The sequence below is a fragment of the Dendronephthya gigantea genome, unplaced genomic scaffold, assembly GCF_004324835.1.
Source record: "Dendronephthya gigantea isolate DGI-Jeju-01 unplaced genomic scaffold, DenGig_1.0 000194F, whole genome shotgun sequence".
Classification (NCBI taxonomy): Eukaryota; Metazoa; Cnidaria; class Anthozoa; order Malacalcyonacea; family Nephtheidae; genus Dendronephthya; species Dendronephthya gigantea.
This window is the reverse complement of record NW_021163204.1, coordinates 320,013-333,044: the sequence shown is the minus strand read 5'-3', so window position 1 is coordinate 333,044 and position 13,032 is coordinate 320,013. Positions and strand designations below refer to the sequence as shown.

At 36.5% G+C, this 13,032-nt stretch overlaps 1 protein-coding gene across 1 annotated transcript; it reads left to right on the top strand.

Moving 5' to 3' along the window:
• The first annotated feature begins 4,686 nt into the window (after positions 1-4,686).
• On the top strand, positions 4,687-12,996 carry LOC114539015 (tetratricopeptide repeat protein 28-like). The gene is made up of 2 exons (XM_028559853.1): positions 4,687-4,754; positions 10,447-12,996. Exon 2 carries the CDS (start codon positions 10,486-10,488, stop codon positions 12,994-12,996), a length of 2,511 nt encoding a protein of 836 aa, XP_028415654.1. The 5' UTR covers positions 4,687-4,754; positions 10,447-10,485.
• The last annotated feature ends 36 nt before the right edge of the window (positions 12,997-13,032 follow it).

Here is a 13,032-nt window from a genome sequence, read left to right as displayed (position 1 = left end):
CAAGGAAGTGCGGAACGAATTGTGCCAGTCCACAAAGTGGTTGAAGAATGTTGGTCGTAATGTTTACAGAAAATCAGTTAAACTTAAATTTTCATTTTTCAAAGAATTAATCGAAGATGAAGGGTTTTAGAATTGAGAAGATGTAGCTATGCACATATGTTTCCAATAATAAAGTGTTTTTTTTTTCATTTATTTCATAAATTACATTTAACCGATGAAAAATAGTTATCTGCATGTGCCTGTGTTACTGTCTCGTCAAAAGACATTGTTTATGTTCAGCCTCTATATTCGTCTCGCATTCTAACACCTTTTTATCTTCTAATATTGTCATATACTGCGAGATGTTGCGAGGAATATGATTACAGCAAATAATAAATAATATAAGTGGAAACAATTGTTATAACCTACAAGCTTCCAATTGCAAAAGGCAAGACAATGTTAAAGCTTAAAAAGTTAAGGTTTAAATTCAATTATTAACGACATAGAATTACCGTAAATTATGAATATTGTACCCTAAATTACTAAGCTAGCAAATATAATTACTATATTCTATGTAGTACGTATCAACACATGCTTTGAAGTTCGTTTTTCATGGATATTTTATTACATTATATACTTTTATTACGATAATTAAATACAACAATAAAAATGTAGTCAATATAAAATTTCAATCGACGGGGACCGAACGCGGGCTAGTCTTTGTGTTATGCATGACATGCAATTTTATAACCTTCCTAATGGGCTCATGTACGTCTAGAAAGTTCACTTTAACCTCTCTAAACCCCCCATGGGGACCTTTGTTTTCTAGTCCTGTCATCACGCCATCACGCGTCAACCCGAAGAGTTTTTTTGCTGGCAGAGCGAGGTTCAAAGGTTAAGCAGTGATTAAAGTTTAACGTAACAAGAGGCCTCATTGGCAATGTTTTATTTACAACTTTAGAAGTGGTAATGTTATGTCATTGAAAAACCTCTCGTCGTTTCGCGTCGTCGGTAGTACGTTAAGCCGGTTTTCCACTAGCAATATTTTTCGAGCGAATCGACATTTTACTTTTGTTTCAGAGCTCTCAACTGCAACCATCTGGAACAAATTGCTCAAATACAAAGTCAAAGGAATAAAGTCGCTTCGCGCGAAAAATATCGCTAGTGGAAAACCGGCTTTAGGGAGGTTAAGATCGACTTCCGCTACGAGTAACGATAGCAATATTCAATCAGGCAAATGCGCAAACGTAACAATCGTCCAAAATGTGATAACACTGGAAGTCGCGAGTACCGTTTTGGGGCTGAATATGGAAGTGGGTAGGTAGGCAAAGAACCGAGTTTCTATTTACTGTATTATTGTCATTTTCTGCAGTAGTTTTCTAATAATATTATTTAGTTTTTAATTGTATAATGTTTCTCTACTTATCAGTGTTTGTAGATATTTTCATGGTATACAAGCGCAAAAATGAACGAAGTCAATGGGTCAAAAGAAATCCATCATGCAGAACAGTGTATATGAATAACCCCTCCCCCGAAATCCGTATAGTTCACCCCCCGTGATATAAATTTATTTAAACCAGTACAGATCAGTCTCACTTTCATTGGGCAAGTATTTCTAGGTTTGCAAATGTTATTCCTTGAAAGCAAAATTGTATTTGTAAGTCTCTTGCTGGTTTTGGAATGATAACTGCGCAGTCATTGAATTCCGAATACAGAATAATTATCTTAAAGCGTATCTTGGTCACGATAAGAACTGGAAAAATTGAAGGATTTCTGTATGTCAGATTTGGGACGTTGACAGATTAACTAAATAGAAATCAGCTCTACTATTGTAAGTTTCGTCTTCTTTGTTTGAAACTAAATAAAAGACCACCTACAATATGAAAACGCAATCAACAATTCATCTGCCAAATTCTTACGTTCGACGACTTCACAATTAAATGATCGTACTTCGTAGCTACAACCTTACAAAACGTACGCAGAATTATATTATGAATTTTGTTGTAGGAAATAAAAACTGTAAAATAATTTAAATTAGGACACTAGAACTTTAAAAAGTAGAACATTGGTGTTACTGTCAGACACCTAGCTGGTAGGGAGGCCTGGTGGAACAATTGTGCATGAAAAATATGACTTATCAGTGATTGTATAAATCTTACGGGGTACAGAAAGTGAAAAGGAAATCGATTTTTGAAAGACTAGCTAGCAGAGTTTATTTAAATGTACATGATCGTACACCTTTTCTTGCAGGCTCAAGCAATGCACTTGTTGCAGTGAAAGTGTTTTTTTAAATTGACTCGGTGTTATTAACATGTACACCTGCAAAGAGATTGCTTTAAATGCTACTGTAAAATTAATGGTGTCGACGTAAACTAAAACTGTTGCATTATATTATGGTGTACTTTGTCAAATTAGTGAACAAGATATTTGGCGAGATTTACATCATCGCGTGATATGGGTTGATGCGTGATTTTCTACTGAATTTTAAAACCATTAAGCCGAATTATGTCAACGTCTATAATTATAACAGGTGCATGCATGATTGCATGCCCATACTGTACTTGTTTTCTTTCAACTCGTGATATAAACTAATATTCATATTTCAATGCATATATTAATATTATGTCAATATTCCTGAGCATACAATATTATATAAAAAGCCACGGTCGGATGTTTCACAGTGAAGATCTCACGCTCGGTCAATAATCGGTTATTATTAAACTCCGCTTCGTGAGAATTTTGAAGTTTATAATTATGGGAAAAAAGACTGTAGAGGAGCTAGATGGCATTTGGGGGCCTTGGATAACTTGGAAAACAAATTATTGGCAATTTTTTATTGACTTCAATGCCGGTATTTTATACGCATTTTGTTGTAGTTGTACAGTTGTATGGAGTTCCTTGCTGGCTTTGGAAGGGGCAACCAGGTATAGTCATTGTCATTGCTTTTCAAATATTTACCAAGTGTTTATTTTGTCACGAAAACTATGTTGATGAACGTGGATACATTAGCTTTCCTCACACCCGCTCTAACAGCTGCAAATGTTGTTGCCAATAGCTTTCACTAAAATTGTTCGTCCAAACAGAAAACAAAGAATTCCAGTATGCCATATTTTGCTCATGCATGATAACCATGTCGGTCACGTCAGTTGTTATGACATATTGATTTTCCCAGGGCTTTCGATACACGCAGTACGCGAAAATTGAAAATTATCTGGCAGTATTCCTTTCTTCAGAAATTAGTTATGTAAACTACTTCAAAGTTTATTTTTTCACACTCTTGGCAAGTGACAAGTACCATTTCCGGCGCTATCGATTACATGGAGGCACGATTTGAATAAATAATAGACTTGCAGATCTGCGAAACACGAAAATATCTTAATATTGAAAATGCATGAGTTTGCACTTATCGAAACTCTTAAGTACTTCCGAAGACAATATAATTATGTTTCCGGAGAAACTATTTTACTTTCTTTACAACATAACTTGTACTCAAAATTCTCCGAGAATCAAAGCTCAGAAGGAAGCGACTTGTGCGCAGTAGCTCTATCAAGGGAATTCAGTTGTTATCCCATTCAATTTGTTTACATTGCTTTAAATGAAATCACATAACGATCGCGTACCACAATTTTTAAATATTATTTACATTTAAGAGATAGAAAACATTTTCCGTGTTTCTATACAGTTATAGAATCGCTAAAACTAGACACGTAACGGCAAACGTAATTGTTTATCTCAAACGACGAGTCAGATCGCACTTGATTGATTTTCCCAGGACTTAATTTCAGCCACGCAGTACGCGAAAATTGAAAATTATCCGGCAGTATTCCTTTCTTCAGAAATGAGTTATTTTTAGAGTCAATAAAAAATAAAATATTGGCAAAATCTTTTTAGGATAACCAAAGGTCGAAATATGGAGAGAGGACTGTGGATAAAGTTAGAGTTCAAGTCCTTTCACTACATTTTGACCTGAAACGCACGGCCTTAAAATGTTAGCGCAGCAGTACTAAATTTTCAGCCTGGCTACATCACTGTAAACCGTAGGCCCTACTTAATGGTAATTTTAGTTCTTTCAGAGGATACAAGCACCAACAATGAACCAAGCCAACGAATTCGATTTTTTTAGTGGCGCGAAACCGGGCTTTTATCCAGTTGGCATTAATACTAATAATCTCTGAAATTTTAATTTGAACTCCTTATAATACCACAAAATGATGTCAGGCTTTGTCAAATCTCGGGTAACCAGTGCCGTCTCATGTGAACTTCTTCAAAGTTTATTATTTTACACTCTTGGCAAGTGACAAGTACCATTTCTGGCGCTATCGATTACATGAAGGCACGATTTGAATAAATAATAGACATGCAGATCTGCAAAATACGAAAACATCTTAATATTGAAAATGCATGAGTTTGCACTTATCGAAACTCTTAAGCACTTCCGAAGACGATATAATTAGGTTACCGGTGAAACTATTTTACTTTCTTTACGACATAACTTGTACTTGAAATTCTCCGAGAATCAAAGCTCAGAAGGAAGCGACTCGTGCGCAGTAGCTCTACCCAGGGAGTTCAGTTGATGTATTCATATAAAGTGGCCGTTGATGCAGTTCACGTACGGGTTGGCAAGTAGCATTGGATAAAGAACCTGAACTGATATAAGGATAAATATACATTCGTCAAAGTATCAGACCGTCGGGTAGTAGATAAAGAAAGGAAAGCAAAGATCAAACCGAAAGCGAACAACAAAAGCTATGCCTTGAATCTTAGCTCCTTAACGGGTAAGTTTGTTTAATATATAACCAGGTCGGTAGCCTTAGATTTCATAAACATGCATTGATTTAGGATATATTTCTACATATATACTAGCATGCATATGCGACCATAAATCTATAGAGTATACAAGCAAAAAAATTATATTGTGGTATGTAATATACAAAGTTTAAGTGAATGAAATGTCTGCCATGCGCATATATAACAAATTGAGGCCTAAACTTACGATTTTTTTATATAAAAGCACTAGTTGACATTCATTTAGGCATAGCGAAGAAAATGTTGCTAGATTTTTAGAAGAAGTTATACAGATCTACATGATATGCCATACCTGATCTAAAATTTCATACATCAGTCTGTTAAATTAATTAATAAGCTATAAGTTAATAAGCTTTCCTGATTATCAGTACACTGACAATATTTATAACCAAATTTATATTTGGGCATGGAATCTGCATTTTTTAAACACTTTGATTCATCGTAATTATCGTTTCTCTGGTTTTTAAATGAAAGTAATCACAAAGATTAACTTTCACGACCCTACGTTTCGACACTCCGGGGTGATCTGATGTTGAAACTCGGTTTCTTATATGCTCTCAAGATGACGTCATCTATGAATTAAATGTAAATATTTTTTTTGCAAATAGCTTCCGTCATCCCTATATAGGACACAAGGACTCGCATTAATATGCCAGGCTTCCAAACAACGCTTTTGTCCATAACGATCATTAGTGGTAATGACTTTTGAATCGTTCCACGTTATGCGGTTAGTTTGAGACACGTGTTCCTCTAAGGCTGATTTTGAACTTTCAAAGTTCGAAAGGCCTTTTTATTTTCTTTTAAACGTTTGCCAAACAGACGTTTTGTTTCACCTAGATATTCTTTCTCGCAATCACCACATGTTATAGAGTATACAGCATCAGTTTTCAGTTTAATCGCTACGCGATCCTTGGGTTTCGCGAAAATATGTCCCAGTGTCTGAAAGGTTTTTCCTTCCTGAGATTACGTATAGATGATTGTTACCATTCTATACAGAGATGGGTAATAAACCTCTCTACTAAGGAGCTAAGGGAGATTGAAAGGAAAGGACTAGAGCATGGTCTTAAGTTTGCTATTTCATCAAGGCGAATTCCAATAGCTGAAATTGTCGCTTCGGTTGAAGAAGGAATTTTTCACCTTAACGACGAAACTAAGCTAACGGTAAGAGCTGAAGTCAGTAGCATCCTCAGACGTGCTAAGGCTCCCCCAAAATATTTACAGTAAAGTGTTCATCTTTGAAGAAAGATCCGGACAGTGTTGTATTCTCTGCAGATAAAGGCAATTGTGTTGTTGTGATGGACAGACTACGGAAAACTATCGCGAGAAAGCGCGTGCATTGCTCAATCACAAAAACACCTATAGTGTCCTTAAGTCTGACCCAACTTTTAAGACTGAAAGAGAATTGAACAAACGCCTATCACTCTTTAAGAAAGCTAACAAAATTAGCGAGGTCACTTATAAATTGTTGCGTAGTAGCGATCGATTATCTCCGCGATTCTATGGCTTTCCGAAGATTCATAAGTCGGGAATCCCTTTGATACCTATCGTGTCTTTTCTCAATTCTCGTACTTATACTCTTTCAAAGTATTTGGCTAGAATATTGTCTCCTACTGTTGGGAATAGTCTCTACACATAATAAAAAAGTCCACTCATTTCGCAGAATTTATTAAAGGTGAAACTCTAGACACAGACCAAGTGCTCGTATCGTTTGACGTCGTTTCCTTGTTTATCAAAATCCCTTGGTGGGGTGTTACAACATTTTTGTATAAGATTGATCTTGGACAAAAGTTGTTGTAACACCAATCCCCTCCCCCCAAATTTATTGTTGCTACGTGAAACCTCCTTACAACATTGATTTTGGGGGTGGGGTGTTACAACATTTTTGTCCAAGATTGTAGGTATTCTTTTTGAGCAAGGCACTGATTATGTCGAAATGAATCAGGAGATTTATTTGACAAAATTATTGACAAGATTTGAAATGTATGTTTGCAAATCCCGCTCTACTCTTTCTGCGACGAGGATTTTACTGAGCCAAGTAAATATCGTGAATTGGTTGATTGTCTGATCTATGCAATGACATGCACGCGCCCTGACATATGCTGGATTGTCACGACATTGTCACAGTATTTGTCGAGACTTCTCCGAGAGCATTGGTTCGCGGCAAAACATGAATTGCGCTATCTGAAAGGAACTCTTGATTATAAATTGTGTTATAGAAAGTGTGATGATGATTTGCGGTTATTGGTTACAGCGATGCCGACTGGGCTTCTTCGACCCATGATAGACGAAGTATCAGTGGGTACTGTTTCAGTTTAACTGAAACCGGACCATTGATCTCATGAAGATCAAAGAAACAACCGACTGTGGCGCTCTCCTCTTGTGAGGCAGAGAATATTGCTCTGGCAGTGACCGTTCAGGAAGCTCTTCACCTCATCCAGTTATTAAACAAACTCGTTAATATTTGTTGTCTAATTCAAATTTATGAATATAATCACGGTACGATAGCTTTATCGAAAGATCCAGTTAATCGAAATAGGTCAAAACATATAGATATTCGTTATCATTTTATCCGCTCGACGATCAACGCAGGCAAGGTTGTAGTATACTACTGTCCTACTACAAATATGATAGCTGATATAATGACTAAATCACCAACACGTTCAAAGTTGCAAAGATTCAAAGATTTTATATTTGGTACCTAAAATATTTGTAAAATATTGATTATCGTTAAAGTTATGTTTGATGTATCTGAGTTAAGCAAATATGAATGAGATCAAGCTAGTGGGGGTAAAGTATGATGTATCTGAGTTAAGCAAATATGAATGAGATCAAGCTAGTGGGGGTGTTAAAATGTGATCTCATCGTATTTCTCATTGTATGTACTTAGGGCGAATGTATTTTTTATGTACTTAAATAAAATGGCGAAAGCACATTGTGTTATTTGAGTTGAGAATATATCAATCCGAATCGCCATCACGACGGAAGCGCCGAGTACTTCCACTGGCAGTACGGCCAGTGGAACGAACAGTTCATCATGTGTTGCTGAGAAATGACCTGCATCCAGTTGCCCTTTTGGGCACCCTTCGTACCCTTCAATCCGACGCGATGCCCTAGCTTCATATATCGAGATCTTCAACGATTCTCAGTTTAAGTAATCTAATAAGTATTTGATACTGCAAAGCTTTCGGTCTGTTAACCCGGGCCTTCATCAGGAGAAATCCCTGAAATAACATTTACACGGCACTAAAATAACACGTTAGGCGTGATTTGTTGGCTTACGCCATTAATTAAGCGGTTTTAATTACCAAATAATTATGAAAAAGTTATAGTTTTAATTAATACGCTTGTCCTAGACTAGTGTTTAGCTAGCTGACATTGAAAAGAGCACGCGTACGCCACGTACTATTGAGCAAAACAAAAGATTAAAACTATATAATAGACCTATTTATTGGAACGATTTATTTTTCATAAATATTAATTTTGGTAAGTGAATGGCGCGAGCTAACAAACCATGACTAACGTGATATTTAAGTGACGTGTAAACAGTGTGTATTCAGGTAATTGCACTGATGAAAGCCCGGGTTAACTGCCCGATAGCTTTGCAGTATTCAATACTTATGTGGTGTACCTAGTGTCAGTAGACTCTCACTATGCAAACAATGGAAGATTCTGCATGAGTTTGTTCTTCATCAGTCTTCACAAATCGAATCCGAACGTAAAGGAGCTGGACAAATCCTACTAATTACCGTGAACATTCATTTGGAAAACAAAATGAGCAGCTTCGTCAATCTTGGAAAAAAAGCAAAATTGTTTCAAAACAAATCATAACCAAAGATTGAGTTTTTGACAACAATTTATATAGCTCTGGCCTGGAGTGAAAAGTCAATAAGAAATTTATTTTAACAAATTTTAGTCTGGACGTTTCTCCAATAATGCATCTTTGTTGAATGCAGGGCCACTACTTGCAGAATAAGTTTTGGAGTGTGTTGGTGAGAAATCGCCTGCATCCAGTTGCCCGTTTGGAGGATTGGCACCACACATTTCTCAAAATTCGTAACTGCGAATCCGAGGAGATGCCGTTCATATCGATGTCCTTAAACGATTCTCAGTTTGTTCTTCATTCACAAATCGAATCCGAACGAAGAAGAGGAGCTGGAAACAAATCCTAATGACCGTTAACATTCATTTGGAAATCAAGATGAGCAGCTTAGTCAACCTTGGAAAGGACGAACTTCCTGGTCTTCCTTGGAAAAATGCTGAGGATACTGAAAACTTCCCTGATATCGATAAACTTTAAAACGTGACATTTTCATGTATTTTAGAAAGCACAGTAGCCGTCCATTGGTTTAACGACTGTAGCGAATACCGAAAATTCATTGCAAACCGTGTCAACAAAATTATAAGGCATCCGAAAGTGTTACAAAGCCATCAATTTATGTTCCTACATCTGACAACCCTGCAGACTTGGGTAGTCGTGGCGTCAGTCTCACGTCAGCAGCGTTGTGTGGTGAAAATGTCCAGTCTAGTTGGCTGATCCAGGTGAATGGCCACCTCAGATCGTGACAAGTACAAAAGCAACAATTGATGCCGAGAGGAAGGAGAATAATGGCCTGGATGATTCTCGTTCGAAGAGTTCAGCTTGAGTAAAACAAGGAAGATTGATGATTCAGCTTTGAGATTCAAGCACAATCCTCGAAATCCTTCCAACAAGATCCAGAGAGTATTAACATTACAGGAGATTATAGATCAAGATTCAAGAGCTATTTTCGGTCCACAGAGTCCAAGAGCGGAAAGTTTGTGAACGCGAAAGTTCGTGAAGAATTTTGGATTCCTCGGCAATCTTTGCTTTCGTATGTTGGCAAAGCGATCCCTAAAGAAACGTTATGGATGTAAGAGATTTCCTGTTGTATAACCATTCCAAGCCCGCCTGCTGAATTTTTGCACATGAATAGAGCTAAGATGATAATAATACCTTTCACAGTAATCGGCGTGGATTTCCCAGGTACTCTCAAATATCGAAGAAGAGCTTATGGTTTATTACACTTCTGCCGTTGACAAGTGCGGCACATTATTACTATTGGTCAGTCAGTGTTGATTGCGTGCCAATCCCGTTCAGTGAACACATTTTCATTTTCTAATATCTGATATAGCGGTTTTAAGGTCCGTGCCTTCAGTTGCTTTTCTTTTCAAATAAACGTGCCGATAATAATGGTTCGGCTCAACTAATTGTAAACGCACAAGCAGGCAACAATTGCTAGGAATTGCTTGTCTTTTAGATTAGGAGAATATGCGAAAAGGCGAAAACCATTCGCTATTGCACAAAAGGTTGAGGGACTCAACACCAGTTAAGTCTATTTTTGGGACGTAAACAAAGGCTCTCTCTTAGAAATGAATGTATACTAATGCAGTAACTTATATTATTGTTTATTTAAAAGAGTTAAGGAACTGTTTTTGGGACGTAAACAAAGGTTTGTCCCAAAAACAGCCCTATGGTGCATTTTCAATATCACTATATTACCAGTCCGATTAATACTGTTACAAGTGTCGATATAACAATAACACCTCAAAATTCGATAGTGTCAACAAAGGAAATACTCTTCCATGCGCGGTATATACATTAATTAACCTCTTCTAATTAGTTTTTACATAATTTTGTTTAAGGTCTGAAGTAAAGATAGAGACACTTGAAAAGGTGACGAAATGGATTCGAAGTCTTCAAAATCTGTCACTGCAAACAATCATCCCTTAGAAAGAGCAAAGATCAATCTCAACTTAGGTGAAACCCATTTTAGATTAGCAGAGTATAAAAAGGCTATTACCTATTACATTAAATATCAGGAAATTTGTACTGAAATTGGCAATTTTCAAGGGTTAGCAACTGCCTGTGAGAAACTGGGTTCTGCCTGTTTACACCTAGGACAGCATGAAGAGGCTATCGAGTATTTTGCAACAAGCTTAGAAATTTTCATTCAATTTGACAATCACTCAGGAGTGGCAACTAACAATGGCAATTTAGGCACTGCCTATCATAGTTTAGGAGAGCATGACAAAGCTATTGACTATTTCAAAAAAGGTTTGGAAATCAGTGCTGCTATTGGCGACAAGTCAGGAATGGCAAATATTAATGGCAAATTGGGCAGTGTTTACCTTAGTTTAGGAGAATATAAAAAAGCTATTGACTATTTCAAAAATGGTTTAGAAATGAATATTGCCATTGGCGATAAGTCAGGAATGGCCGATAACAATGGCAATTTAGGCAGTGTTTATCTTAGATTAGGAGAATACGTTAAATCCGTTAGCTATTTAAGACAAGGTTTAGAATTGAGTACTGCTATTGGCGATAAGCCAGGTATAGCAAGTCAAAATTGCAATTTGGGAAATGCCTACCTTCGTTTGAGAGAATATGAGAAGGCTATAGGCTATTTTAACAAAGGTTTAGAAATTAGTACTGCTATTAACGATAAATCATGTATAGCAACTGTAAATGGCGATGTGGGCAATGTTTACCTTATGTTCGGAGAATACGAGAAAGCAATTGACTATTTTAAAAAGAGTTTGGAAATGCGAACTGTTATCGGCCATAAATCAGGAATAGAAACTAACTATGGCGATTTAGGCTATGCTTACCTTAGATTAGGAGATTATGAGAAAGCTATTGACTATTTTAAAAATAGTTTAGAAATCCAAACTGCTATCGGCCATAAATCAGGAATAGAAACTAACTATGGCCATTTGGGCAATGCTTACTTTAGATTAGGAGAATATGAGAAAGCCATTAGCTATTACAGAAAAAGTTTGGGAATGAGTAGTGCTAATGGCAACAAGTTAGGAATGGCAAATAACAATGGCAATTTTGGTAATGCCTACCTCTATTTAGGAAAATATGAGGAAGCCATTGAATGTTATATAAAAGGTTTAGAAATTAGTACTGCTATAGGCTACAAGTCAGGAATAGCGACCAACAATAGCAATTTGGGCAATGCCTACCTTACTTTAGGCGAATATGAGAAGTCCATTGACTATTTCAAAATTGGTTTGGAAATGAGTACAGCTATTGGTGATAAGTCAGGAATGGCCAATAACAATGGCTATTTGGGATATGTTTATAATGAATTAAGAGAATACGTAAAATCCGTTGGCTATTCAAAAGAAGGTTTAGAATTGAGTACTGCTATTGGTGATAAGCGAGGTATAGCAAGTAAAAATTGCAATTTGGGTAATGCCTACTTTGGTTTGGGAGAATATGAGAAGGCTATAGCCTATTTTAACAAAGGTTTAGAAATTAGAACCGCTATTGGCGATAAATCAGGTATAGCAACTATAAATGGCAATGTGGGCAATGTTTATCTTCTGTTAGGAAAATATGAAAAAGCCATTGACTTTTTTAAGAAGAGTTTAGAGATGCAAACTGCTATCGGCCATAAATCAGGAATAGAAACTAACTATGGCAATTTAGGCAATGCTTACCTTAAGTTAGGAAAATATGAGAAAGCCATTAGCTATTATAGAAAAGGTTTAGAAATGAGTACTGCCAATGGCGATAAGTCAGGAATTGCTGCTAACAATGGCAATTTGGGTAATGCCTACATCTATTTAGGAAAATATGAGGAAGCCATTGAATGTTGTATAAAAGGTTTAGAAATGAGTACTGCTATAGGCGACAAGTCAGGAATAGCGACTAACAATGGGAATTTGGGCAGTGCCTACCGTAATTTAGGCGAGTATGAGAAGTCCATTGACTATATCAAAATAGGTTTGGAAATGAGTACAGCTATTGGTTATAAATCAGGAATTGCAACTAACAATACCTATTTAGGCATGACCTACCATAGTTTAGGAGAATATGAAAAAGCCATTGACTATTTCAAAAAAGGTTTAGAAATAAGTACTGTTATTGGCGATAAGTCAGTAGCAGCAAATAACAATGCCAATTTAGGCATAACCTACCATAGTTTGGGAGAATATGCCAAGGCTATTGACTATGGCAAAAAAGGTTTAGAAACGAGTACTGCTATTGGTGATAACTTAGAAATAGCAAGAAACAGTGGAGTGTTAGGTAAAGCCTATCTCAATTTAGGAGAGTATGAGAAAGCTATTGACTATTGCAAAAAGGGTTTAGAAATGAGTACTGCTGTTGATAATAAGTCAGGAATAGCAAATAACAATGAAAAGACTTGGCAAATGCCTACCTTGGATTACGAGACTCTGTGAAAACCATTGACTATTGCGAAAAATGCTTGGAATTAA

Bases quoted from the DNA above. Each gene is read 5' to 3' on its own strand.
- LOC114539015 (XM_028559853.1), top strand. From the start codon at position 10,486: ATGGATTCGAAGTCTTCAAAATCTGTCACTGCAAACAATCATCCCTTA.